Source organism: Lissotriton vulgaris, chromosome 1_1 (genome assembly GCF_964263255.1).
Source record: "Lissotriton vulgaris chromosome 1_1, aLisVul1.2, whole genome shotgun sequence".
In the NCBI taxonomy this organism is placed as follows: Eukaryota; Metazoa; Chordata; class Amphibia; order Caudata; family Salamandridae; genus Lissotriton; species Lissotriton vulgaris.
In genome coordinates this window covers 537391289-537406635 of record NC_141685.1, presented here as the reverse complement: position 1 = coordinate 537406635, position 15347 = coordinate 537391289, and the positions used below count along the sequence as shown (strand labels likewise).

Genomic DNA, 15347 nt, shown 5'->3' with positions numbered 1-15347 from the left:
TCTGCAACAATGACGTATCGCACACACCTGGTGCGCGGCTTTTGAAAAAAATACATTTAAAAGAGAACGATGATAAAGTGATGCAACTACTACTAACGGAATTCCACGTTAATGGAGACGAACAAGTACAGCTGGCCCTCCTAATGAAATCTGTTTTAAAATAAACATTTGAGTTAAAATATCAACATGTTTACCTGCAAATGTATTGTACTTAATACCAGGCATCCCTGGCAATGTCAAGGTCTATCAAGCCCAAGTATTGCCCCCGCTAAAAACATTGTAAATACAATATTGCCATGGTTACTGCGACTGTTATATTAATTGTACTACAACTCAAGGTAATGTAAAGACCAAACATCACTATTTCTCCTAATGAAGTTAGGGACTAAATAAAACCTTTAAAATAAACATTCATGAGAATGTGACCCTTAAATTACATGTTATGTTAATCGTAAGAGCAACGCTGCACTGTTTGACCTCAGCCTGAACTATCACTAAAATCCCTGTCCTATGGAGTAATGCATGAGTTAATAGCAAGCAAGGCAGGCCTATCATGGACAGAAAAGAGCACCATAAATACTGGCCATCATCAAGAGCCACAACATGTTCCCATAATCACCCTCTACGCCCCCAACTCAGAGGAATACCATTTATTTCCCGCTTTCCTAGGAAATCATCCCAATAATCCACCCCAAGATTAAACAGATTTTGGGCTGGGCTGCTTTGTTTTTAAGCTGGGGTGCATTTAACTGCGTTAACACAGTGGCTACTGAGCTCACATTGTACTCTACTTCAGTAAATTATAGAAAACACAAATGCACTTTGAATGACCTGTACTGATGTTACCAGCATTAAAATACTATTCACGTTCACCTGCACTGAAAAGCTTCAATTTGAATCTGGAACACATGTCCTATGTGCTCTTTTTCAAGACCCGTGTCTTTCTAGAATTAGGTACTTCCTGCATGATCTCTTACTCATGTACACTGCAAGAGCAAGTGTTTTTGCCCATCCAATTTAAAAGTTCTATCGAGCAAGCAGCCCACTTGTGGCTGTCTTTACTGTGTCAATTGGGGTCCTGTTACACCCATTCCTTGTTCTAACCATGAGTCTTAGACAAAGTGTAGCCAAAATTTAGATGCCACCATTTCTTTGCTGTGCCTTAGGAGTTCCTCATGTGCAATCTCGACAAATTCGCTATTCCTGCGATTCATCTCTTCTCCCATCTTTCTTGCAGGCCACACTCGGTGGGTGCTTGCAACTGTGCCTCTAGTCATCTTGCTCTGAAATGGAAAGATTGTGATGGCGTCATAAAGTGCCAGTGATACCTACTCCCTGGTTTCAGGAACCTCACACCCACCAATCCTAGTCGTGTCTTGAAAACCCAGCTCATCCATCCTCTTGACATTGATTGATTGACCTTGGCGTACAAAGATTAATTCTTAAAGCATCTTGCTTGGTAATCCCGATTGGTCTTGCCATCCCACTTTCTATACAATTTTCTCATAGTGGATTACTCCTTGTGCAACCCTTGTGGTAGTTATCCAGAGCGCTAGGCCTTCCCCACCTGTATGTGCCTTGTAATCTCAAACCAAGCAGTTCCTTGCTTGAACGAAGCAGAAGAATAGCAAGATTCAGTTTCTTTCAAAACCCTGTCTTGAAATTCCTGCCCAGTATCAAATGTGTGAACTGTTAGGCAACATCTGGTCTTCGAGTTTTTGGCTATTACTGCCCTGGCGGGTACCACTAAAGGACAATACCGTAAGTTTGCTTTCCTCAATATTTGGTGAAAGACATTGGTAGCTTTTCATCACACTGAATAAAACTGTTAGCCAAGGCTCTTAACTCGCCTACCAAAGGAAGACCACTGTTTTATTTTTTTACCGATTGAATGTCCGTATTTAATAATGTTGTTCTATTTTTAATCTTCTTGTTTTTTTTTCAGGCAAAACAGCAGCTACATATGCGAACACACTTGGCGGATGAGAGCAAAAATGATTATGCTGCACAGTTACAGACCTTTAATGGAGAACAGCACAAGCATTTTTATATCGTCATTCCTCAGATTTACAAGGTAAAACTACTTAATGCTTTTGACAGTACTAAAATTGATGTTGTTCTTTTATGGTATACTTGCTTGTTGAAGTTGAGCAGTTTCTTGTTAGAAATTCACATAAACCGGGCTCTGTTAGAACTTGTTTTGTTGTATCTCTCAATATATCGTCCACATCTGAATTCACATAATGGAGATGATTCTGGAGCCCAATCTAAAGTAGAACTGGTCATAAATATTCTTCACTCATATGTGTATTATCTAACTGAAGGTCCATCTTAGACTCGTGGATACTACCATCCCAATCATCTTTTTTTGGTGACTAAAGTCTTCCAGCTCAGGAAGCCTATTACATGATTTATTTTATTTTATATAATTGTTTGCATTTTTTTTCTTCTCAGTGTGTGGTGGTAGGTTTCTTTCTACATTGATCTGTATGTGTTTTTTTACCCCATAAAAGTAAACTTTAAACCCCATATTTTTCTGTCATCTGTCTATGTAACAAATGAATTGCCCCTGGGTCTCCAGTCAGAAGACATGTTTTGTTTCCTGTGATGCTGACCATTTGTATTCACCCCTTCTACTTGTTAATATGGTCAGGTCAGTGGAGAGGAAGTTACATTTTTCCAGGATGCTGACTTCATGTCTGAGCACAAGTGTCCTGTGTAGCATTATGAAAGCAAAATGGCGTATGCTTAGAGGTGCCTTGTTTCTATTCAAAAAGCATTTTTCTTTTCCCAGTAACTTTGGTGCCAGGTGACTAATCTTCGCGAAATTACAAAACTCATGGGGACGCTCCGGTTTGCTCCCATCTTGAAAGTTTCGAGGTGATTCGGCAAGCGGGGCCCGAGAAAAAAGGGGGGGCCCCAAAACATGTTTTCTCCATGTTAATTTCCGTGGTAAGCTTTAGACACGGCTACAGCCCGAACTGCTGAACGGAATTACACCAAATTTGGCAAAAAGGTAGCCCTTGTTTCAGGAAGAACTCTTTTTGTTAAATAGTGTAAATCCGTTCAGTAGTTCCTGAGAAATAAAAAAAAAAGTTGAAAAATGCATTTCCCATAGGAAACTTTAGACACGGCTACAGCCCAAACTGCTGAAGGGAATTACACCAAATTTGGGGAAAAGGTAGTGCTTGCTTCAGAAAGCGTCCTTTTTTAAATTGGTGTAAATCCATTCAGTAGTTGCTGAGAAAATCAAAAATAAAAGTTTTGATATTGAGGCACGGAGGATCTGTGCACCCTCCCGACCACGAGCTTTATTCTAATTGGCTGTCAACACTCCAAACCAGGAAGTGTTGGAAGCCATCTGGTGCCTCGGTAACCGAGGCACAAAAAGAGAAAAAGAAACGCAACAACCAAGAAAAGGGGGCAGGGTAGAAACACATTAAACCCCTAGGCCTGCTCAGGGGGGTCCCACAAGCACCCACAGGGCCTAAAAAAGCATTTTAACCCCCCCACCCCCCAAAAAAAATTGGCCGAATTCACCCTGGGTGCTCGAATCCGGCTGAGAAAATAAAAAAAACGAAGCACATTTAAGCCCCTTGGTGGGACAGGTCCCGGGGGCAGTGAAGAAAAAGTGGGGAGAGGCCCCAAACCTCCACACTGCCCCGGGACTGCCACCTCCCTGGGGCTTCTTTTTTTATCTATGGGGGGGCCTCCAAGGACCCCCCCCAAATCCCGGGGACCGCCACCCCACGGCGCTTCTTTTAAAAAATAAAAAAAATACAACCTGTGTGGGGCACTAATTATTCAAATGCGGGGGTAGTTACTGACCCCCGTGCCCCGAGGACCACTACCTCCCTGGGGCTTCACACGTTGGGAGGGGTGCTGCAAGGCTCCCCTCCCGGAGCCTGTGATGGCCCTGGGGACTGCCACCCTCCCAGGGCCGGCTCAAGCAGTGTCCTGGGGTGCCCACCCCCGGGACACTGCTGTTTGCTATGGCAGGGCGGGAGCTGCGCCGCTCCCGCCCTGCCATAGCAAACTGTGGCTTGGATTTTGGAAGAGAGAACCTGCTCTCTTCCAAAATCCAAACCAGATTGCTTTTCCACACTGGGAGCTGCATGTCAGTAGCTCCCCATGCCCGAAAAGCAATGCCGGCTCCTGCAGGACGCGGGGAGCCTGCAGGGACTGTGGGGGCATTGGGGCTCCTTCTAGGGTCCCCAACGAGAGGCCAGGCCCCGGGGGATGGGGTCCCCTGGGCCAGAAGTGACCAGGGAGGGGGGCCATGCGGCCCCTCCCCCATAATAAAAAAATTAATCAAATTAATAAAACACGCAAAGGCCAGCCCCGGGGGATGGGGTCCCCGGGCCATAAATGACCTGAGGAAGGGCTACGCAGCCCGCCAAATAAATTTAAAAAACACTGGCCATGCCCCGGGTGATGGGGTCCCCGGGGCCGAATATGGCCTCGGGAGGGGTCCACGCGGCCCCCTTCAATAAAAAAAAATAGGGGTCAGGCCCTGGGGGATAAGGACCCCAGGGCCCACAAAACAGGAAAGGAAGGGGGGCCTCACAGCCCACCTTCTTAAAAATAAAAAAAAACTCGATCGTGCTGGAGACCCCACCCCCTTCCAGCAACACACTGCAAACGCGCCCTACACCTCTCTGCAACGCAGCTCTATGGCGCTTACTGGAGGGACCTGGCGGGCTAGATGGGCCCCAGGGACCCTCTGGATTCAAGGGGACTTTATCCCTCAACTTAAAACGTGCCACGGGGCGCGTTTGCACAGTGGTGAAAGGAGGGACGGGGCCTGAGGTGACATGCGTGGAAACTCGCCATGTGGCGCGTTTTAAGTTGGGAAATTAATTCCCCTTCAATCCTGAAGGGCCCTGGGGGCCAACTAGGCCACCAGGTACCTCCAGTAAGCACCACAGGCCTGCATTGCAGAGAGGTGGGTCAGGCCATGCCCCTTTTGACACCTTTCTGCAACGCAGCTCTGTTGCGCTTACTGGAGGCACCTGGTGGACTAGTTGGACCCCAGAGACCCTCGGGATTGAAGGGGACTTAATCCCACAACTTACAACGCGCCAGGGGGTGTGTTTGCAGAGTGGTGGAGAAAGGGGGCATGGCCTTTGTCTACCTCTCACCAATCTCACAGCGTGGGGCTTACTGGAGGTAAAAGTTGGGCTAGTTGGCCCCTAAAGGACCCCCAGCAGTGAAGGGCACTTCAATCCCCATCCAAGAGCGTGCCGGGGAGCGCGTTTGTAGAGTGGCGGGCAAAGTGGGCATGGACTGGTACGAATACTTACCAGTGCTGCTGTGTGGGACTGACTGGAGGTAATAGTTTTGGAAGTTGGCCCCCAAGGATGTCCATGGGGGCCAACTACCCCTCTTGTTACCTCCAGTAAGTCTCACACAGTGGGATTGCTAAGATGTCTTTGGAAGCCATGGCCCCCTTTCTCTACCACTCTGCAAACGTACCTCGTGGCAGACTACGGGATGAGGGCTGAAGTCCAATTTAGTCCTGAGGGAGTTTGGGGGCCAAGAGTCCCTCCTGGTACCTCCTGTAAGCCCGACGCAGTGGAATTCCTGAGCGTTGGTTGGACGCCCACCACCCTTTCTCCACCACTCTGCAAACGTGACTACTAGTTAAAGTAGCATATTTCTGCACCTCTGACTTAGAGGTAGTTTTAATCCCCCTGCCCTATTATGTACTAGGGCCTTACAGAGGAGGTCATGCTAATCACAGGGGTACCCCAACGCATAGTGTTCCCTAGTGTATGTAGGTGTTTTCACTGTATTCTAAGTGTCTTAGCAGACCACTGGCTCTAGGCCTGGTTAGTTAGTCAGTCAGTTACCACCAGTACCCGTCTGAAAAAGTTGTGGGCACAGGATGATTTTGCAACAAGGCCTCTTTCTGCTCCTCTATTGGTTCTTTCTGCACATGTCTTGCTTCTTTCTGCTCTTTTCTTTGAATTTGTGGACTTCTCTTGCTTCTTTCTGCATTTCTTTTGCTTCTTTCTGTGCGCTTTTTCTTCTTTCTTCATATATCTTACCTCTGTAGGCATAGTTAGAAACTAGCATTTAAAAAACCTTTGAATTTCAATGAAAAAACCATAGGTTTCAGGCACGTTATAGTTAGAAATTAGCATTTGAAAAAACCTTAGAAATTCACTGAAAAAAACATAGGTTTTAGGGAAAGTTATAGTTAGTTGGACATTTCACTCTTACAAAACCAGAGAAATTCCCTTGATATAGTTAGTTCAGCTAACTAGAACTCACGCCCTTGCAATGCACTGCTTATGACGTCACATATTACATCACTCATGACCTGGCCAGTGACATCACTGATGACATCATCCATAAGATAATTTGATGCATCTTCTCACACCGTAATATAACCTTTGATACACCCACTGTAAATTACAGACTGCCACTCTTAAAACCATAGACACTCCAACACCAATAACTACATGCCCACTCACGGTTTCTTAGGATTACACACACATGCACTCACTCACCCATACAGTCACTCATACTTATGGTCACTCAGTACAGGACTATCATATGCGCTCATACACCTATATAGACATTCACACAAACCGGGACTCATCCATAGAGCTACTTCCACACCTAGTCAGTCATGCAAATAATTAATCACACTGCCATTTTACTCACCTATACAGTTATACACACACCAGCTCAATTACTCATACAATTACTAGCACATTCTTACGCTCTTATACAATCACACAATCATCCATACAGCCACTCTCACAATCACACTCTCACTTACAGCCATTTATATACTCCAACACACATATATACTGCCTTTCACATATGTAGTTACTCACACATGTAACACTGAGAAATACATTCACTCACACACCCATACATACTCACCCACCCATACAGTCCATCACAGATGCACTCTTGAAACCATGCATCCAGTGAATCACTCACACATCTATGCACAGTCAAACACACACCCCACCCACACACAAAGGCACCTATACAGATACTCAGACAACCAATCAATAACTCCTATAGACGCTCATGTAGCTATTCACAAATCCATGCAGCCGCTTACACACCAACAGACAGACGGATACAGACATTCACACAGTTTAGTCACTAACCCATTAATTCAGTAAGATACGTTTAATTGCTCACTTAGACTGTCACGCACCTACGAAATCATCCATTCAGACACTTATACACCCACTCATTCTTCAATACGCCTTTCCCAACATATATTAAACATTACAGAAACAGCCACTGGATGATGTCATCTGTGATGTCATTTGAGATGTCATCGGTGATGTCACTGACCATGTCATGAGTGATGTAATATGTGACGTCATCAGCAGTGATTTGCGGGGGTGCGAGTTAAAGTTAGCTGAACTAACTATAACAGGGGAATTTCTCTGGTTTTGTACGAGTGAAACATCCAACTATAACTTTCCCTAAAACCTATGTTTTTTTCAGTGAATGTGTGTGTATATATATATAAGAGAGAGAGAGAGAGAGAATATAAATAAATAAATAAATAATCTTCTGTAGGGTGTGGGACATAGGTGGGTTTGAGCCGCTATCTTCCAGCGTTTAATGTATCAGCTTTTTAAGGAAGAAAAAGGTGTCGGATATTTTTCAAGATGATATACTTGTTTTTGGGGATGATGAGAGTGAGCATTTGTCTAGATTGGAGAGAGTTTTCAGTATTCTTGAGAGCAAAGGCCTTACGGTAGAACATTCTAAGTGTAAATTTACACAAAGGAGTGTGACTTACCTCGGTCATATTATTGATAAAGAGGGTGTTAGACCTAAACCCACTCTGGTTTCAGCGATTTCTGACGCTCTGTTCCTACGTGTAAGGATGACATCAAGTCATTTCTAGGAATGGCAGAATTTTGCTCAAAAAATGTTCCTAATTTTGCAAATGTCACCTATAACATTCGGCAACTGTTAAAAAAGAATGTAAAATTTGAGTGGTCTAATTCTTGTGATGAAGATTTTAAGAATATCAAGTTAGCTATTGCCAAAGCCACTTCCCTGCGAAATTTCGATCCATCTCTGGAAAGCATAATTACGACTGACGCTAGTAATAAAGGCCTTGGAGCTGTTTTAGTTCAAGTGGATGAGAAGGGCAGGGAGAAAGTTATTGCTTATGCTTCAAGATCCTTGTCTCCTTGTGAAGAGAAGTACCCAATAATAGAAAGGGAAGCCTTAGCGTGTGCTTGGGCATTAGAACATTTTAAATCTTTTGTTTGGGGAAAAATGTGTTTATTACGTAGTGATCACAAGCCTTTGGTAAAAATTTTAACAACGGAAGGGGTGATCAATGCGTCTGCGAGGTTGGCTAGGATTTTAATGAGGTTCCAAATTTCATTTACAAGATTGTATATGTTCCAGGCAAAAGTAATCTCCTGGCGGACTTTTTGTCAAGGATGCCAGTCATGTTGGAAGAGTGTGACAATAATGAGTGGAATGGATTGCAAGTTGCTTTTGCCCATGATGGTCTTTCAGCCTTCAGTAAGGAGGAGTAGAATAAGGAGTATTCAGCTGACGATATTTTGCAGAAGGTAATTTCATTTACTGTGGATGGTTGGCCAAGTAAAAAGGATTTGTTGGATGATGCTATCAGGCCTTTTTGGGAGGTTAGGTCTGAACTTTCTGTGGCACATGAAACACTTTTAAGAGGTGAAAGGATAATTCCTCCTGTGACTTTGCGTGAGGGGATTGTAAATGTAAATGTAAATGTATTTGAGCTTATATAGCGCACAGCTACCCACAAAGGGTTTCCCGGCGCTTGCTTAGGGAACCCGTCCTGGTATTCCCCTGTGAGATAACCCTGGCAGGGTATCCACAAGGTGAAAGCCAGGCATCCCGCCGCGAGGGGCCGTTGTGGAGATTAAGCAAGCTATTGCCCAGAGTCGCAGAGTGTGAACCCGTGAGTCGAGAAGGCACCGGAGCGAGAATTATCGAGTCCGTGGAATTTTTGAGCCCAAGACCCGCCGAGGCGGGGAATTGAACCCTGGTCCAGGGCCGATCTCAGCTTCCGGGTCTGCCGCCTCTAACCCCTGAGCCACACTTCTCCACTATTGAACTCTGCCACAAAGGACATCCAGGTATTGTGCGATCTAAATCATTGATTAAGCATTTGTTTTGGTGGCCGGGTTGTGATTCTCAGACAGAAAAGTTTGTTAGGAATTGTCTTATTTGTGCTTCTGCAGATAAGACTTTGCATACTTTTCGTCCTCCAATGTTAGTGTTCCTTTCCTGAGCATCCTTGGGAGTGTGTAGCAGTTGATATTATGGGTCCTATTCAAAGGGATGATGACTCCCATCAATTTTTAATTGTTCTTATGGACCTTTTCTCGAAATGGCATGTGGTTAAGGTGGTTGAGAAGGCTGACACGGATTCAGTTCTTTCCTTTCTTGATGAGACTTTTGTTACCGAGGGAATTCCTTCATGCATCCTCACGGATAATGGTGTTCAGTTCTTGTCCATAAAGGCAAAAGCGTACTTTAAAAAATTAGGTATTAGACACAGGACTACATCGCATTATAATCCTGGTGGTAATGGTGTTGTTGAGCGTTTTTACAGGGTTTTGAAGAATACCATTCAGTTGTCTTTGAGTAATAATTTAGATTGGCCTACACAAGTGGGGAAGGTAGCTTGGAATTACCGCATCACTAATAATGATTCTACTGGAATTTCACCATTAGTGTTAATGAAAGGTAGGAATCCACATTCTAAGAGCATTCCTGCTTGGCTATTTACTAGTGATGTGGAACCTTGGTCTATAGAATTAGTGAAAGCACGTATGGAACTCATGCATGATAAAAGTAAAAAATATCATGACTTAAAGCATGGTTCTAAAGAAGTTCAGATTAAGGTTGGAGATTGGATTAGAGTCAAGAAGCCTTTTAAGGTCCGGAAAGGTGATTCACAATTCTCTGAGCCTTTTCAGGTAGCGGAGGTTTTGAGAAACTCTGTTAAACTAAATAATGGGAAGGTTTGGAATCTGAGTAGGATTGCGAAATGTAAACCTTGTAATTCTCGCGCTTTTTGGAAACCAGAGGATTTGGATGTAGATAGTTCTTCTGAGAATGACGAGTCTCAGGTTAATTCTGAAGTGGTTAATAGTCCTAGTATTGGTGAGGTTCCTTCTACGAGTGGTGTTGTAGATTCTTCTGGTGAGGTTTCAGGAGAAAATGTTGTTCCTGAAGAAGGAAGTTCTGTTTCTGTGGATGAGAACTCATCATTGTGTCGTCATTCCTCAAGGAGGAGGGTGGTTCCTCTTTGGCTTAAAGATTATATTATGAGTAATAAGTAGTTGTCAGAATTTAATTCCTGTATTTATATTTTGGGGTATAAATTATATCTTTAGTGTTATTTTTGTTTTTCTTTATTATTAGGAAAGGGGGATGTGTTGTGTTTGCATTCTTAATTGTACTGTTTCTTTAATTGTGTTTGTACTAGTTATGTCATTTCTAGAATATGGAATGTTATATATGTCATGTTACTATGCATCATTCGTAAAGGACAGTTGTTCCTGTGATGCTGAACTTACTGGATGACATGTACTGAGCTCTTCGATTAATTAAAGGATTACTTTACTTCAATCCTGAATTTATTCTTCATTTCAATGGGGCTCGTCCTAAGGTTGCTTTGGCCCTGTGATTATTCTATGTGTACCTCTGGACAAGCGCTTAGAGACCCCTGGGTGATAAGGCGCTATACAAGTCTAAATAAATAAATAAATTCAAACCCATGACTTCATACATCTGTGTTATTAAAGGGAAGGTTATGAAGGAAATATTTTAGTATATGACACAGCAGATGTGAAAGAATTGAATGAAGCGCCATTGTTAGGTGGGACCAGAGACATTACAATCTGTGTTTTTTCCTGTTTTCCCACCCATGCATCATGCTCATAGACGAATTACATTTGAGTAAGAGAAATGAAATCAACAGTGTAACACAATTTTCCTGGAAACATTTAATTTTATCTGTCGTGTTAGGCATTTGGATGCAAAAAAAACACCAAATGAAACTATGGAAACAATATTTTTGGTCTTGTTATGTGTGAGTAAATAAATTCCTAGGCAATTATATACAACAACATCATAATAACAATATAGATTAAAATAAAATAAAAGGGAGTAACAGACGGAGAGACCATGTGAAAAAATATATATGGAGCCTTTAATTAAAAATTACAGCCAAAATGCACATTAAAATGACAATAAATCAACAACACAATTCATAAAAAATAAGTATTAAAATTCTATAGCACAGTGTAGAGGTAACAATCTTGTTTATAAGCTTAAACAATCGACGCACGTTTCGGCGTATGAACAAATGCCTTCTTCAGGAAAAAGCCTAAGAAAGATAATAAAAATAATCACCATCCATGTATAACTACATATTACATCATTCCAGCCTTTATATTCATGACAGTTTAACATAGAATCTAATAATGTAGGTACCTATGTACATATATCAATGTATAAAATACATAACCATGCAAAAACATGGTTTCAAGTCTTTATGGTTGGCTCCCCATTGATAGCATCTATAATCATATTTTACTGTAAAACAGACATGTTGAGTGTTCCTCTATCATTCATATAAAAAAAATTCAAGAGTCGAAATATACATTTCAAAGTTTCCTAGAAGCTATCCCAGGAGTAGAGAAAGAAAAAAGAAAGGGAAAAAGAACAAGAAATAACAGAGTACGAAGAAGGGGGGAAAAAATAGAGAAACAAGACGGAGTACAGAATAAAAACACGTAAGGAGGAAAAACAAAGAACACAGAGCAAATAAACCAAGAATTCGGACAAACATGTAGGGAGATATGAAACGGATAGCCTGAGTATATGCTCTTTTTCTCTATCGTTGGATCTCTATAGTTTGTGATTACACCCTCACTTACTTTTGGAGTATGCGCAGAACTCGGCGATATGTGGTAGGATTACTTCAATGAGTGCCTACTCTTAGTCTGCATCCAAAGGGTGTGGTCGAACCGGATTCTGAAATTAAATAGTACATTCTCACTAACTAGCTGGGAAAAATGTACCAACAATTTCTCGTTCATGATTATATGTATCACTGCCAGATAATATCAGTGACTTCCATACCAGATATGATGCGTATGTCTGATCAGAGAACCGTAATAGAAAAGATAATAAGCCACGGGGGCTGTCGATGTATTAATCAAACACAATCGTGTCCCAGGTATAGATGACCTGTGAATAGTATAAGAATGAAAGCCAATTAATATCTGGCCTTACATGTCACTCTACGAATTAATTAATAAAGGCTAAACTGTAATGTCATGAATACCTGTCACATGTTCGATATTTTGGATGAAGGTGGAAGGTGCGGTTACTACAGTGCCGTATTTCAAACAACTACTAGCGCATAATAGAGTTCGATGGTGTCCTGAGATATTAGGACGGCAGGCTCGGCTTGTCGTTCTGGAAAACAAATAGCCACACAATATAGGGACTGAATAGAAGCAGCAGTTCACGGCTAAAACTGCTTTCGATATAGATACTGGGGCACATTCTACATACCTAAAATCCGATAAATGATGTACTGTCGTGTTGAAATAGAAAAACAGATGGTATTCTGTGATAGTCTCGTTGTGTGCGTTGTATCACCACGTCAGGATCTAAAAGAATAGATGGCCGTATATTTAATTATCTGAGTTGAGCCCTGTGAACAAGAAAATAAAATCGCTCACTGAGCCTAGTCGTAATGTCCTAGAGCTCTAAAGTTACCCGACAACTCATTGAAAACCCCGAGACACCACGCACTTCTGACCGGCAGCGTTCTAGGATGGAAACTACGCGGGCTGCAAGAAACGCCGCATTTAAATACTTGCAATTGATTGCAGCTGATGTGTTGCAGGACACGTGAGTCTGTCTCTGGGGTGAGGAGGCGTGGTAGCATCGCCTAATGCTAAACACGTCGACTATCTCACCCGACTAGAGTAATGAATATAGAGAAAAGACCACGAAGAGCTAACGTAAACAAGGACTACACGATCAGGACTCAATTGTCCTGAAAAAATATATAAAATGTCATCAGTTAAACCGTGAGTCGATGTTCAGAGTTACAGGGGCAATAGTATTTCGATATAAAGACTGTCTAGATACACACAAAAAGAATAATCTATATTGGCTACAAATGTTCATTTTAATTTCAAAAATATCGATTTAAAGATGTTGATTTCCAATTATTAGTATTACATTTTATTAGTATTGGGACACTAAAATCTATCTTGCGTGACCCATCCCACTGAATCGCGAAGGGACCAACACCGAGTATTATACAGGCTATTGATATTGACATAGAGAAATGCTCCAAATCAGGGGGCAGAAATTAAGGAGTGAGTGTGGAAACGAACTAACAGTGAATTCAGGTAATCGCGTTTTCCCAAAGGATTTCACTATTCAGACCTTTATTAAAAGTGTCAAAATAGAAAATCCAAAAAACTTCACGTTTTTTACGTATCTTCATGCCTCCCTTGTTATCAGGGGTTCTGATTCTTTCTAAAATTCTCCACTTCCCATCGTCTGGTCTATGGTTCAACTCTAAATAGTGTTTAACCATAGGTGCTTGGATTTTTTTAGTGCGGATAGCGAAGCGGTGTTCAGTTATTCTAGTTTGGATCATTCTCGATGTCTCTCCTACATAACCTAAGGAGCAGGGGCAAGATATAAAGTAGATTATATTTTTAGTTTTGCAGTTCCACATTTCTGTGGCTCTAGTAGTCTGTCCATTATGTGTGAAATTGTCACCTCCGATGATCGAATCACATGATTTACAGTTAGAACATTTCATTGTTCCTTTAATTGACCTACTTCCATCGATTGCCAGTGACTTTAATTTTATTCAGAAAACAATCTCGAAACGAGAGTGAACAATGTGATCTTTCAAATTTTTATTCCGCCTATGAGCAAAGAGTGGTTTGGGGAGCTTAGGGGCCCTGCGTGTGGTTACTGTTCAGGATGTGCTCATTTCCATTAATTAGTTTGATTTTAGTATCCAGCGTGGAGTGTTTAGTGACGCATACTAATTGTGAATTGTCTTTACTGTTCTTGGGTTTTAAAAGGTGATCTTGATCAAAAAATCTAGCTTTCTTGTAGGACTCCCTCACCAGCCGGTGGAGGTATCCTCTCTAAGAATTTGCTTCTCATAATAGCTGCCTGCCTGTCTGTCATAGTCAGTCAGGTTAGTGCAGTTTCTCCTCACTCTAAGGAATTGTGAAAAAGGGATCCCCTGTTTTTGATTCCTTGGGTGGAAACTATTAAAGTGCAACAGGGTATTCCTAGCTGTAGGCTTAACAAATAGGTCCACTTCTAGGGATCCAGAATGGTGTTTGATCAGAATATCTAAAAATTCCACTTGGTCTATGCTTGTATGGGCCGTGAATTTCAGGTTGGTGTCGGTCTTGTTATGATATGGCTGTGATGAAGGATTAAGGGGCACATTTAGGAGGGATTTGAGGATGAAGCCATCAAAGTCTGAAGGATTGGAGGGAAGATAACTCTTAGAAAACAGTGCACAGCAATTGATGTGGTTGAGAAATACCAGAGTCTTTCCTTGTTAAATTTGTCGGAGTGGCCCATCTTTTGGTGGATTACACTGAGTGAAGTGCACCACGATTAACAAAGCAGTCGTAGGAGTTTTCCCTAGAAGTATAATGTAAAACTAAAAGCCACATCAAAGCTTTGAGAAAATTAGATATTCTGCCACCATTACCTTCAAAGACTCACAAAACCTTTTTTACTGAGTATTGATGTCACACAGACCCCAAAATTGGGTCCCGAGCTATTTTCTGGTTTTCTTTTCCACCTTGAAAATTCTTTCTTGCAAAGAAGTTGACCTCCAGTAGAAACCGGTTTTCAGCCAGAAGGTTCTTGTAGCAGGCGCGGGAAAAATAGGCAGTACGCTAATTCTAGTAGTTCTAGGTTTTATTTTAGTATATAGCGAGGCTGAGCTTTTCTTCCTCGTGTTTTGGGAAAGTCTTGGGGAACGGCTCCTCGCAGCTTTCCGGATCCCTGATTCCGTAGATGCAGCTCTACGTCCTCGATCAGGTGTCCGTCGAGGTAGGTCTCCGTCGGTTTCCGTGTTGCCCCTCAAGTAAATAAACAGGGAAAAAGGCAAAACGGTGTATCAGTAAACCGTTCTATATCTCTCACTTGATACAGGGAGGGGAGTGAGGGATCAAACACACGTGATGCACTCGGTAGCTATTGCCGTGGTGAAGGGTTTAGTGCTCTGGGTAGGGAAACACCAGGAAGGAGGATATCCCGGGTTTAATCCGTCGTGGCTA

At 42.3% G+C, this 15347-nt stretch overlaps 1 protein-coding gene across 6 annotated transcripts in view; it reads left to right on the top strand.

Annotated features, from left to right (window-relative positions):
- Nucleotides 1-15347, top strand: part of FNBP1L (formin binding protein 1 like) — a 659713-nt gene that overhangs the window by 391457 nt on the left and 252909 nt on the right. For all 6 annotated transcript variants that reach the window (XM_086953911.1, XM_086953913.1, XM_086953916.1 and 3 more), the window contains exon 7: nucleotides 1946-2074. In XM_086953911.1, coding sequence (XP_086810037.1) covers nucleotides 1946-2074 — 129 coding nt within the window. The remainder of the gene's footprint in view (nucleotides 1-1945; nucleotides 2075-15347) is intronic.